Source organism: Chlorocebus sabaeus, chromosome 14 (assembly GCF_047675955.1).
Source record: "Chlorocebus sabaeus isolate Y175 chromosome 14, mChlSab1.0.hap1, whole genome shotgun sequence".
NCBI lineage: Eukaryota > Metazoa > Chordata > Mammalia > Primates > Cercopithecidae > Chlorocebus > Chlorocebus sabaeus.
The window spans coordinates 38547746-38562305 of NC_132917.1; the positions used below are offsets into that span (position 1 = coordinate 38547746).

Here is a 14560-nt window from a genome sequence, read left to right on the forward strand (position 1 = left end):
GTCCACAATAGACTGAAATTAGAAATCAATAATGAAAAAAATTTTGCGAACTCACAAATATATAGAAGTTAAACAACTCATGCCTAAATAATAAAGGGTCACAGGAGAATAAAAAGGAAAATCAGAAAATACTTTGAGATGAATGAAAAGGAAAACCAAAACATATGGGACACAGCTAAAATAGTCCTTAGAGAAAAACTGAGAGCTGTATATGCTTACATAAAAAAGAAAGATCTCAGAACAATAACCTAACCTTCTACTTTAAGACACTAGAAAAAGAAGAGCAAACTAAAGTAAACAGAAAGAAGGAAAGAATAAAGAGCAGACAGTAATGAAATAAAGAACAAATTGGATGACATTGTTCCCTAAAAAATCTTTTTGTTTGTTTTATTTGTTTTTGTCTTTTCAGAAATTTATTTTTGACCTTCTCCCTCCCATGCAGATGTGCCCTAAAAAATTCACATCTAACATACAAGCAAATTTTTAGGGGGTTCACATGCCCTTGATTGCCCCATGGTCCCCTTAGAGACCTATGGTCATCCTCTTAGAGACTCCAGTTTAGATGAATGTTGTTTACTTACAAATGGAGACTTAAAAGCCAAACTGGCAGCAATGGTGAGAGCAGGATCCAAACAGCGGAAGATGGACCCAAACAACATTAGTTTGCCAATTCTCACATCCACAGGCAGAGAGGCCAAGTGATACCCAAGAGGGGTCAATTTTTCATCTGGAGTTAATGCTCCTAAGTCTCGTAATCGTATTTTTGAGGCACGAAGAGAATCGGCGTGTGGAGGTTCAATGAGCCGAGAGAACACAGACTGGAGATTATGAGCACTAAACATCTCTAAAATTTTAATTCTGAAAAGGAAACAAAATAACAATTTGTCAATTTTATTTCTGGTGGGATGACACAGAGGAATAATTTCTTGTGAGTGAGAATAACTGACAAGTTTAAATACAAATTTTTAAAATCTCGTGTTTTCTACTTCTACCAATAAACCACAGAAGCCCTTTCAGATTCTGAAACTTACTCATATTCAGAATAAAATTCTCTCTATAAACTTTCAAAATGCTTCTTTCCTTAATGGTGGGATTGAATTATGAAATAGAGTTCATGACAAAAGATAATAAGTGCTGGCAAGGATGTGGAAAACTTGGAACCCTGCACATTGTTGGTGGGAATGTAAAATGATGCAGCCACTATGAAAAACAGGATAGAGATTCCTCAAAAAATTAAAAATAGAACTACCATATGATCCAGCAACCCCACTTCTAAGTATACACCCAGAAGAATTGAAGTCAGAATCTTGCAGAGAGGCCAGGCGCAGTGGCTCACGTCTGTAATCCCAGCACTTTGGGAGGCTGAGGTAGGTGGATCAGTTGAGGTCAGGAGTTCGAGCCCAGCCTGGCCAACATGGTGAAACCCAGTCTCTACTAAAAATACAAAAGTTAGCCAGGCTGGTGATGCACACATGAAATCCTAGCTACTCAGGGGGCTGAGGCAGAGAATCACTTGAACCCAGAGGTGGAGGTTGCAGTGAGCCAAGATCACGCCACTGCACTCCAGCCTGGGCGACCGAGCAAGACTCTGTTTCAAAAAAAAAAAAAAAAAAAGATTCTTGCAGAGCAGAGATACTTGCACTCCTGTGTTCACTGTAATATTATTCACAATACCCAAGATATGGAAACAACCTAAATGTCCACTGACAGATGAGTGGATAAAGAAAGTCCAGTATATATATATATACAGTGGAATACTATTCAGGCTTAAAAAAGAAAGAAATTCTGCAATATGCAACAGCATGGATGAAACCTTGAGGACATTATGTTAAGTGAAATAAGTCAGTCACAAACAGACAAATGCTGGATGGTTCTACTTGTATGAGGTATCTAAAACAGTCAAACTCACAGAAGCAGAGAGTAGAATGGTTGCCAGGGGCTGGACATGAGGGGAAAATGAAGAGTTGCTGTCCAATAGGTATAAAGTTTCAGTTTCGCAAAATGAGTAAGTTTGAGAGCTCTACTGTACAACATTGTGCCTATAGTTAACAGTACTGTGTTGTAAAATTAAACATTTGTTAAGAGGGTAGATCTCATATTAAGTATTCTTACCATAATAAAAAACTGGACATGAATAGCTTAGATAGTTCTGACTGCTATACAATTAAAGGCATTTATTAAAAAATTTTAAATGATCCACTTATTCCTTCGCACATCTGAAGGTGCAGTCATTGTTTATTTATTTATTTATTTATTTTTTGGGGATGGAGTTTCACTCTTATTGCCCAGGCTGGAGTGCAATGGTGTGATCTTGGCTCACCGCAAACTCTACCTCCCAAGTTCAAGTGATTCTCTTTCTTCAGCCTCTTGAGAAGCTGGGATTACAGGTCTGTGCCGCTACACCTGGCTAATTTTGTATTTTTTTAGTAGACATGGGGTTTCACCATGTTGGCCAGGCTGGTCTCGAACTCCTGACCTCAGGTGACCTGCCTGCCCCAGCCTCCCAAAGTGCTGGGATTACAGGCATGAGGCACCATGCCTGGCCCAAAGTTACAGTCATTGTTTATAAAATTAATCTGCATTGTGTCCTACCTTGTGATAGCTCTTCAAAAACTAGTGTTTTGAATTATGAACTTCATCCAGAAAAAGAGTTCTCATTTTAAAAAAACAAATTACGAATATCAGCAACTTAAAGAAAAGTGTAACATACATAAAATTTTATTTACTTCACATACAGCTCCTTTTTAAGTTGCCAACTTATAAACATACAATTTCACATTTTTATTAACATGTATATTTTTGGTATCTTGCCTTTTCTGACTTAATGTAGTTCACTTTAAGACATGAATTGACAGTAATTCACTTACTTAAATTTCATTTTTATTTTATTTATTTATTATTTTTTTTAGAGACGATTCTCGCTCTGTTGCCTAGGCTGGAGTGCAGTGGCACGATCTCGGCTCACTGCAATCTCTGCCTCCCGGGTTCAAGAGATTCTCCTTCCTCGGCCTCCCAAGTAGCTGGGACTACAGGCGTGCGCTACCACACCCAGCTAATTTTTGTATTTTTAGTAGAGATGGCGTTTCATTCACCATGTTGGCCAGGCTGGTCTCGAACTCCTGATCTCAGGTGATCCACCCTCCTCAGCCTCCCAAAGTGTTGGGATTATAAGCGTGAGCCTCCATGCCCAGCTCTACATATATATTCTTAAGCTCTATTTTGGGGCCACGCTCTGCAATGTAAGAGATCTTTATGTGCAGAAATTTAAAAGGAATGGTAAAGGTAACACTAAGGATCTTTTTCTTTGCAAATAAATGAGATTATTGGCGGTCATTCTTAGCCAAATATCTTCTAGAAGTAAAAGGAAAACATGGAACTTAATAGAGTGAGAAACATTTAGACCTTTTGGAAGCAAAACACAAAAAACCAGATGTCACCTTAGACACAGCTGTTCCAGTGGCACTCTTTGTATTTCTGGTAGCTGTTGCTTTAAAAGCTGGTGATTGTAGTGATGGCTAGTGAATAAATGGAAGCAGACCCCAGATGCAACACGGCCTGCTCGGCCTTTCCTTTGTAGAGCATTGGCTTGAGACACAAAAGTGTCCTCTAGACTTTCCATCCCTTTGCTGGCATCATATCTATAAAGAAAAAGAAAATACAAAATTGAGTCATTTTATAAAAATGTGGCCAAGACTGCTTGGCATGGACAGAATAGATGAACCAGCTTCCTCCTGTAGAAGGACACAGTGCCCTGTATATTCTGGGATAGTTGAGTCCCCGGTAGGAGCAGCTAGTGCTGATTTAAGTGGCATCAAGTGCAAAGTTTCCCAAACTACACAGTTTCTTTATTCAACCCTTTTTCATACAAGCACATATAAAATCACATGACAAAAAGAGAGAAAAAGCAATTTATTACTTTTCATCCCCGTTTGATGTTAAGCTCCATGCTCTTGGCTACAGAATCACTCACGCATCCACGTGCAGTTTTCATAAAGTATTTTTTCATACAGTAATCCATATAGCTTAATAGCATTAGCCATTAACAACTGTGTCTCCCTAAATGAAGCATTTTTAGCCCCTCTCTTACATCACCACAAGACGGAATACCTCTTTTCTTTCATTTTCCCAGAATCGATGACATAGACAACATCATCGATGGTTATGGATGTCTCAGCAATGTTGGTGGAAATTATAATCTTAGTTACTCCTACAGGAGGTTTTACAAACACAGCCTGCTGCTCTTCACTGGATAAAGATGAATGAAGTGGGTGAATAACACATCTGGAAGGAAATAAAAGCACATGAAGTATTCTAGCACATAGCACTGAAGCTGGATTACAGTGGGTGAATTTCTACTATGACTTCAGGTATTAGCAACTTCTCCACAATCTGTACTCAGAGCCCAGCTTTTCTACATAGTAAAGTCTTGGCCAGGCACAGTGGCTCACACCTGTAATCCCAGCACTTTAGAAGGCTGAGGCGGGCAGATCACCTAATGTCAGGAGTTCGAGACCAGCCTAGCCAACATGATGAAACCTCGTCTGTACTAAAAATACAAAAATTAGCCAAGTGTGTTGGCGGGCACCTGTAATCCCAGCTACTTGGGAGGCTGAGGCAGGTGAATCACTTGAGCCCAGTAGGCAGAGGTTGCAGTGAGCTGAGATCCCGCCATTGTACTCTAGCCTGGGTGACAATAGTGAGATTCTGTCTCAAAAAATAAAATAAAAATAAATAAATAAATGGTAAAGTCCTTTCTGATTTTGACAAAATATTTACTTAGTTCTAGGAACCAAAAACCTCATACCAACTTGGGAAAAATGCTGGAGTGTAATTCAGTAATAAATAATGAGGAGGAATAAATAATTGATATTCTACAAGCAACAAGCCTAGTGCAAACTAACCAGCAAAGAATCATTCTTCCTTTAAATACAGAGAAGAGCCTGTAATCCCAGCTACTTGGGAGGCTGAGGCAGGAGAATCACTTGAATCTGGGAGGCGGAGGTTGCAATGAGCCGAGATCATGCCACTGCACTCCAGCCTGGGCCACAGAGCGAGACTCCGTCTCAAAAAAAACAAAATACACAGAGAGAGAGAGAGACAGAGAGAGAGAGAGAGACAGAGAGAGAGAGAGAGAAGAGAGGTGATAACAATGATGTAACCTCAGAAACTTCATTCTTACATTTTTAGGGAGTGTTCGTTTGTCAAATAGTTCTCTTCTTAAATATGAAAACATACCTAGTGTGTCTTGCTCCTGGAATCAGAGTTATTGAAGATGATTTTCTCTCATAATGGTAGGACTTCTGTGTTGTTACTAACACTGCCTTTCCCCCACCCTCCCCCACTCTCTGGGGCTCTGACATCTAAAATTACATGCAAATTTGCTGAGTCACTATGCTATGTGAAGAGAATTTTTTTTTGAAACGGAGTTTCACTCTTGTTGCCCAGGCTGGAGTGCAATGGTGTGATGTCGGCTCACTGCAACCTCCGCCTCCCAGGTTCAAGCTGTTCTCCTCCTGCCTCAGCCTCTCGAGTAGCTGGGTTTACAGGCGCCCGCCACCACACCTGGCTAATTTTGCATTTTTAGTAGAGATGGAGTTTCTCTGCATTGGTTAAGCTGGTCTCGAACTCCTGAACTCAGGTGATCCGCCCGCCTCGGCCTCCCAAAGTGCTGGGATTACAGGCATGAGCCACCACACCTGGTCAATATTTTTCTTTAATAAAAGGGGAATAACTGATTTCCTGCAGCAAATAGGTTTGTTCATTTCCAGCTGGCATAAACAAATGTATGCTCGAAGAGTTGTACTCTTCCAGGGTCCAAAGAGGGTGATATCTTTACAGGTAACTGCAATGGATGATTAAGAATATAGAAAGCTATTAGCTTACCGATTACTACGTCTGTTGTTGAAAAGAGAATTACACTGTAGCTGTTCATAAAGCATTTTGATTTCTGCTAGTCCTGGTAAAAATACAAGTATAGCACCTGGGTATATAAAAAGAATCAATATGTGGGTAAGCATAGGCACAGAAAAGAAACAATGAAATTTGTTTTTAAAAAACAATCAATATGATAAATGAAGTAAATGAAACACTAATATAGATTATAAAGCTGTTTTTAACCAAAATATCCAATAATCTGAGAATTTCGCCTGTGGTCTCAGCTACTCGGCAGGCTGAGGTAGGAGGGTCGCTTGAGCCAGGGAGGCGGAGGTTGCAGTAAGCCAAGATTGCGCCACTGCACTCTAGCCTGGGTGACAGAGCGAGACCCTTTTCAAAAAAAAAAAAAAAAGAAAAAAGAAATTTTCACTATCATTTTTATTTTCTTTGTAAAGTCCCAGAGGATTTAAAGATATAAAAAATTACATGTTTTATATATTCTCTGACTTAATAAAGACAAAATGAAGATTTATCCTTTTATAACCAGAAAAACTGAGGTGTGGAAAAGTATAATGTCTATCAGTATAATGCCAAGAATTATTAGCTAAGCTCTTTTTTTTATTTTAATTTTTAGTTTTTGAGACAAGGCCTTGCTCTGTCACCCAGGCTGAAGTGCAGTTGCACAATCACGGCTCACTGCAGCCTCAACCTCCCCAGGCTCAGGTGATTTTCCTACCTTAGCCTCCCGTGTAGTTGGGACTACAGGTATACGCCATCAATTTTTTATATTTTTAGTAGAGACAGGGTTTCGCCATGTTGCCCAGTCTGGTCTCAACCTCCTGGACTCAAGTGATCCACACAGCTCAGCCTCCCAAAATGCTGGGTTTATAGGCGTGAGCCACTGTGCCTGGCCTAGCTAAGCTCTTTAAATACACTTTTTCAGTACACTGGTTATTTTGTTTGTTTGTTTTTGAGACAGCGTCTTGCTCTGTTGCCCAGGCTGAAGTGCAATAATGCGATCTTGGCTCACTGCAACCTCCGCCTCCTGGGTTCAAGCAGTTCTTCTGCCTCAGCCTCCTGAGTAGCTGGGATTACAGGCGCGCGCCCCACACCCAGCTAATTTTTGTATATTTAGTAGAGATGGGTTTCACCATGTTGGTCAGGCTGGTCTCGAACTCATGACTCGTGATCTGCCTGCCTTGGCCTCCCAAAGTGCTGGAATTATAGGCGTGAGCCACTGCACTTGGCCCCATTAGCTACTTTCTATTTCTGTCTTTTTTAATTTTTTTAGAGACGAGGTCTCACTGTACTGCCCAGGCTGGTCTTGAACTCTTGAGCCCAAGCAATCTTTCTGCTTTAGCCTCCCAAGTAGTTGGGACTACAGGCATGCACCACTGCACCTGACCTTGACATTAAATTTCTATAGGAAGAGGTATTCTCCTAACCTTATAAGACAGGAAGACTGTTCTATTAATAAATAAAATCCATAAACATTTTACTGGAAATAAGAAAAGGAAACTATAACTGGCTGGCCAATCTGGTAATCTAATTTCAGATATATTTTAGAGACAGCCCATTAACTAACCCTATCATATTAACAGTTTATGGGCTTTTAAATTTTACATTAAAGAAAATAAGCATGAAAACTGATTATAGTATATTTCTGTGTGAAGAGCAGTCACTCACTCAACAATAGTCACCTTCTTTTGTGCTTTATTAAGGGAGAAAAATGGTATTGTTTTCACCAGCCTCTCCTTTATTCCCACAAATATTTATTGGGTACCTATGTCAGCTCCATGTGAAGTGCAATGGGATATAAAACAAGCATCTGTCAGCAGAGAACTCATAACCTATTATTCAGTCATAGTTATCCTTCCCACTAAATAAATGAGGAATCTGAATTATCACAAAACTGGAACTCTGATGAAGGCTGAAAGAGATCTTACAGCATTTAAAAAAAATATTTCATAGTAACAAAGAATGCTCACGTATATTATCTCATTTAATCCTCATAGCCATCCACTGAGAAGGTTATTAGTGGCCAGGCATGGTGGCTCAGGCCTGTAATCTCAGCACTTTAAGAGGCTGAGGTGGGTGGATCACTTGAGGTCAAGAGTTCGAGACTAGCCTGACCAACATGGTGAAATCCCATTTCTACTAAAAATACAAAAATTAGCCTGGCATGGTGGTACACGCCTGTAATCCCAGCTACTCGGGAGACTGAGGCACGAGAATCACTTGAACACAGGAAGTGGAGGTTGCAGTGAGCCAAGACTGTGCCATTGCACTTCACCCCGGGCCACATAGTGAGACTCCGTCTCAATTAAAAAAAAAAAAAAAAAAAAAAAAAGGAAGGCTACTAGTACCCCTACTAGTGACTCAGTAACTTCAGACTCAGGTCACAGAGTTAGTAAGCATGGAGCTTGGACACAAACCTAGGGTTTCTAGCATCAGATCCATGTTCTTTCCATTACATACCCCATGATCCTCTCTGCTAAAATGCCACAAAATTTTATTGAGGTCAGGTGTGATGGTTCATGCCTGTAATCCCAGCACTTTGAGAGGCTGAAATGGGAAGACTGCTTGAGCCTAGGAGTTTGAGACCAGTCTGGGCAACATAGGGAGACACCATCTCTACAAAAAATTAAAAATTTAGTAGGGCATGGTGGCACATGCCTGTGGTCCCAGCTACTCGAGACGCTGATGGAAATTGTAGGATTGCTTAAGCCAGGAAGTTGGGGCTGCAGTGACCCGTGATCGGGCCACTGAACTCTAGCCTGAGTGACAAAGTGAAACTCTGTCTCAAAAAGAAAAATTTAAAAAATTATTTATTAAAAGAGAAGATAAGCAAAGAGAAAAATACAAAGAAAAAAAAGCCACAAAGTTAAAGAATGATAAAACATACTATTACATGTGAATTGAAAATTTTGTCTATATTTTTATGTGCCTCATCTGTCTGGGATATCTTTAATGTTCACAAATATGTCACTGACTTCCTAGTCACTATATCTACTCTGCTTTAAATTTAGGTAATTTTCTTTCTTTCTTTTTTGAGACTTGTCCCCCAGGCTGCCAGGCTGGAGTGCAACGGTGCAATTTTGGCTGGCTGCAACCTCTGCCTCCTGGGTTCAAGCGATTCTCCTGCCTCAGCCTCCGAGGAGCTGGGCTTACAAAATTTAGGTAATTTTCTAACATTTCTTCTTCATTTATGATTTTTTTGCTATGCTTGATTTTTTTTTTCTTTTCTTTTTTTTTTTTGAGACAGAGTTTCGTTCTTATTGCCCAGGCTGGAGTGCAATGGCGTGATCTCAGCTCACTGCAAACTCCACCTCCAGGTTCAAGCAATTCTCCTGCCTCAGCCTCTCGAGTAGCTGGGATTACAGGCATGCACCACCACACCCAGCTAATTTTGTATTTTTAGTAGAGATGAGGTTTCTCCATGTTTGCCAGGCTGGTCTTGAACTCCCGACCTCAGGTGATCCGCCCACCTCGGCCTCCCAAAATGCTGGGATAACAGGCATGAGCCACCACACCCGGCCAATTTTTTTCAACAATAGTCTTCTCCTTTGGAATGAAACAACATAGGCTGGGCGCGGTGGCTCACGCCTGTAATCCCAGCACTTTGGGAGGCCAAGGCAGGTGGATCATCTGAGGTCAGGAGTTCCAGACCAGCTTGGCTAACATAGTGAAACCCTGTCTCTACTGAAAAAACAAAAAAAATTAGCCAGGCATGGTGGTGGGCACCTGTAATCCCAGCTACTCGGAAGGCTGAGGCAGGAGAATCACTTGAACCCAGGAGGCAGAGGCACTGAGCCGAGATCACACCGTTGCACTCCAGAGCGAGACTTTGTCACACACACACACACACAAAAAAAATTACAAAAATTAGCTGGAGGACATGGTGGTGCACACCTGTAGTCCCAGTTACTTGGGAGGCTGAGACAGGAGAATTGCTTCATCCTGGGAGGCAGAGGTTGCAGTGAGCCGAGAACCTGCCACTGCACTCCAGCCTGGGCGACAGAGCAAGACTGTCTCAAAAAAAAAAAAGAAACAAGATATTCAGTCCAGTGAAGTGATACTGCATTAGCCAACACTCACTACTTGCCAAGTAAAAATAAGGAATTTAAATAATTTTTTATGGCTCACAAGTCTCTTTAGACGACCGCACAATGGGCCGGGTGTGGTGGCTCACGCCTATAGTCCCAGCACTTTGGGAGGCCGACTAAGGCGGATTATCTGAGTCAGGAATTCGATACCAGCCTGGCCAACACTGTGAAACCCCGTCTCTACTAAAAATACAAAAATTAGCCGGGTGTGATGGCACATGCCTATAGTCCCAGCTACTTGGGAGGCTGAGGCAGGAGAATTGCTTGAACCCAGGAGGCGGAGGTTGCAGAGCCGAGATTGCACCACTGCACCTCCATTGCCCGGGTGACAGAGACTCTGTCGCAAAAAAGAAAAGAAAAGAAAAGAAAACCATGTAATGATTAAAGTGTAAGCAGAAAAAAGCAGCCATTCCCATTTCTCTTCTTTATGACCACATAAATATACATATACATATATATATACTTTTTTTTAAGAGACAGAGTCTTGCTCTGTTACCCAGGTTGGAGTGAAGTGGCGCAATCTTGGCTCACTGCAACCTCCACATCCTGGGTTCAACGACTCTCCTGCCTCAGCCTCCCAAGTAGCTGGGCTTACAGGTGCCCATCACCATGTCTGGCTAATTTTTGTATTTTTAGTAGAGATGGGGTTTTGCCATGTTGGCTAGGCTGGTCTTGAACTCCTGACTTTAGGTGATCCACCCACCTCCCCCTCCCAAAGTGCCCAAGGTGGGCATTACAGGCATGATCCGCCATGCCTAGCCCGCATAAAGTAATTTTTTGATCTATTATTCCATTTAATGATTACATTCATTTATTCATGCAACAAATATTTACTCTGTACCTAAATATTCTAGGCACTGTTCTAGGGTCTGAGAAATATAGTGGTGAACAAGAACGGTCTATTCTTTTTCTTTCTTTTTTTTGAGATGGAGTTTTGCTCTTGTTGCTTGGTGGTGAGCCAGAGCGCCTGGCTGAAATCTCTACTCTTAAGGAGCTTACATCCTATTGAAGGAGGTAGTCAGTATGCAAAATTCTAATTTCAGACATTGTTAAGTGCTACAATTAAAATGAATTATTTTATTTTATTTTTTGAGATGGAGTCATGCTCTTGTAGCCCAGACTGGAGAGCAGTGGCACAATCTTGGCTTACTATAACCTCCGCCTCCTGGGTTCAAGCAATTCTCCTGCCTCAGTCTCCTGAGTAACTGGGATTACAGGCGCCCGCCACCATGCCCCGCTAGTTTTTGTATTTTTAGTAGAGATGAGGTTTCCCCATGTTGGCCAGGCTGGTCTCAAACTCCTGACCTCAAGTGATCCGCCTGCCTCGGCCTCCCAAAGTGCTGGGATTACAGGCGTGAGCCAAAGCACCCGGCCTATTTTTAGATATTATGATAGAGTAAGGGGAGTGGGGCAAGACAACAGATAGGGTGGTCTGTAGAGGTAAATTGAGAAGAAACCTGAAGAAAATAAAGGATTTAGTTAAGAGAAGATTTGGAGTATTAATTCTAGGGACAAGGGACTGCAAGTGAAGTTAAGAAGGCTCCCGGGGTGGGAAGGCAGTGAGTGGAGAAAAGTAGTGATTACTCTGTGTACAGTAGTAGTAATAGTGTTTAACCATAATAAGTGTTCAGTTGATCCTTGAACAACATAGGTTTGCACGGCAAGGGTCTACTCATTGGCAATTTTTTTTTCAATGAATATATTGGAAAATTTTTGGAGATTTGTGACAATTTGAAAAAAACTAGCACACAAACTGCATAGCCTAGAAATATGAAAACAATTAAGAAAGGGACATGTCATGAATGCATAAGACACCTACAGATACTAGCCTATTTTATTATTTATATCATGAAATAGTATATCATAAAATACACACAAACCTATTATAAAGAGTTAAATTTATCAAAACTCACACACACACACTTATGGACCATACCTGGTACCATATGCATCTAGAGAAATGTGAACAAATGTAAAAATGCAGTAAATCAGGCCAGGCGTGGTGGCTCATCCCTGTAATCCCAGCACTTTGGGAGGCTGAGGTGGGCAGATCACCTGAGGTTGGGAGTTCGAGACCAGCCTGATCAACACGGTGAAACCCCGTCTCTACTAAAAAAATAAAAATTAGCCGGGTATGGTGGCGCATGCCTGTAATCCCAGCTGAGGCAGGAGAATTGCTTGAACCTGGAAGGCAGAGGTTGCGGTGAGCCGAGATCGCGCCACTGCACTCCAGCCTGGTCAACAACAGCAAAACGCTGTCTCAAAAAAAAAAAAGCAGTATTAAATCACAACTGAATACAATGAACTATAGTGCAGTATACTGGTGTAATAACCTTATTAAAAAAATGATTTTGTAGCCACCTCCTGTTGCTACTGCAGTGAGCTCAAGTGTTATGAGAATCCACTTAAAAAATGTATTGTGACACTAATCATCTCCAAGTAAGTAATTTGCTTTGTCAGAAAATTGTATATTACAGCAAAAAGTGATCTTTGTGGTTCTTGTGTATTTTTCATTGTGTTTAGTGGAATACTGTAAACCTTGAATAACATCACGGACCTATACAAAGTGCCACTAGTGATGCTGTAAGTACTCCCGAGAAGCAGAGAAAAGTCATGATATTACAAGCAAAAGGTGAATTGCTGAATATGTACTACAGATGGAGGTCTGTAACTGTGGTTGCCTGCCATTTCCAGATAAATGAATCCAGAGGAAGGGCCATTGTGAAAGAAGAAAAAGAAATTTGTGAAGCTGTCACTGCAGCTACGCCAGCAGGTGTGAAAACCCTGTGCTTTTTGAGAAATACCTTTTTATCTCATTGAAAATTTAGTTTTTATGTGGGTGTAAGATTGCTATAAGGCATACCTATATGATCCAAGAAAAAACAAAGTATTATATGACAACTTAAAGCAAATGGAAGGGAGGATCTAAAGCTGGGAAATTTAATGCCAGCAAAGGATAGTTTGATAATTTTAGAAAGAGGTTTGGCTTTTAAAATATCAAGATAACAGAAGCAGCAGTTTCTGCTGACCAAGAGGCAGCAGATGATGAGTTCCCAGATGCCATTAAGAAAATCACTGAGGAGAAACAATATCTGCCTGAAAAGGTTTCAAATAACTGATGAAAGTGCCCTCTTCTGGAAAAAAAAATGCCACAAAGGACATTTATTAGTAAGGAAGAGAAATGAGTACCAGGATTTAAGGCAGGAAGGGATAAGCTAACTCTACTCTTTTGTGCAAATGTAGTCGGGTTCATGATCAGCACTGCCCTATCTATAAAGTCTTGAAGGGAAAGAAGAAACACCAGCTGTCAGTGTTCTGGTTGTAAAAGAAAGGCTGGCCAGTGGGAACCCCTTTTCTGGACTGGTTCCATCAATGCTTTGTCCCTGGAATCAGGAAGTACCTTGCCAAAGTTCTTTTCATATTGGACAGTGCCACTGGCCACCCAGAACCCCATGAGTTCAACATCGAAGACACTGAAGTGGTCTACTTGCCCCTAAACATGTCTCTAATTTTGCCTCTATATTAGGAGTTCGTGAGGACCTTTAAGGCTCATTATACAGGGTACTCTATGGAAAGGACTGTCAATGCTACAAAAGAGAATTCTGATAGAGAGAACATCATGAATGTCTGGAAGGATTATTCCCTTGAAGATGCCACGGTAGTTACAAAAAAAAAAAGCGTAAAACAATAAACTGATGCTGGACAAAGCTGTGTCCAGATGTACATGACTTCACAGGATTTATAAGACAATTGAGAAAATCATAAAAGAGATTATGGATATAGAATAAAGGTGGGGAGATGGTGGCAGTGGTGAAGGATTTCAAGATATGGATCTTGGAGAAATTCAAGAGCCAGCAAACACCACAGCAGGGGAATTAACAGAAGATGACTTGATGGAGATGAGTGCTTCCGAACCAGTGCCAGACAATGAGGAAGACGTAAAAGCAGCAGCAGTGCCAGCAAACAAATTGACATTAGACAATCTGGCAGAAAGGTTCAAGACTACTTTTAACTTCTATTATGACATGGACCATTCTATGATAGAGCACTGAAACCAAAGCAAACAGGGGAAGGATTGGTACTACACAGGAACATTTTTAAAGAAATGAAAGAGCAAAGTCAGACAGAAATTACAATATGTTTCCTTAATGTTGCAATGAGCATGCATCCCTCTTCTGCCTCCCCTTCCACTTCTTCCACCTCTGCCACCCCTGAGACAGCAAGAGGAACCCCTCCTCTTCCTCCTCCTCAGCCTACTCCATGTAAACGCAACAAAGATGAAGACCTTTATGATAATCTGCTTCCACTTAATGAATAGTAAATATATTTTCTCTTCCTTATAACTTTTTAAGTTACATTTTCTTCTCTTTAGCTTACTTTATTATAAGAATACACTATGTACGCCAGGTGCAGTGGCTCACGCCTATAATCCCAGCACTTTGGGAGGCCAAGGTGGGCGGATCACCTGAGGTCAGGAGTTCAAGACCAGACTGGCCAACACGGCAAAACCCTGTCTCTACTAAAACACAAAAATTAGCCAGGTGTGGAGGTGCACACCTGCAGTCCCAGCTACTCGGGAA

At 41.2% G+C, this 14560-nt stretch overlaps 1 protein-coding gene across 3 annotated transcripts in view; it reads right to left on the reverse strand.

The window, feature by feature from the left end:
• Positions 1-14560, reverse strand: part of DHX57 (DExH-box helicase 57) — a 75046-nt gene that overhangs the window by 22834 nt on the left and 37652 nt on the right. For all 3 annotated transcript variants that reach the window (XM_007970874.3, XM_007970876.3, XM_007970875.3), the window contains 4 exons: positions 5884-5980; positions 4108-4281; positions 3438-3638; positions 582-858 (listed from right to left, as the gene is read on the reverse strand). In XM_007970874.3, the coding sequence (XP_007969065.2) occupies positions 582-858; positions 3438-3638; positions 4108-4281; positions 5884-5980 (749 nt within the window). The remainder of the gene's footprint in view (positions 1-581; positions 859-3437; positions 3639-4107; positions 4282-5883; positions 5981-14560) is intronic.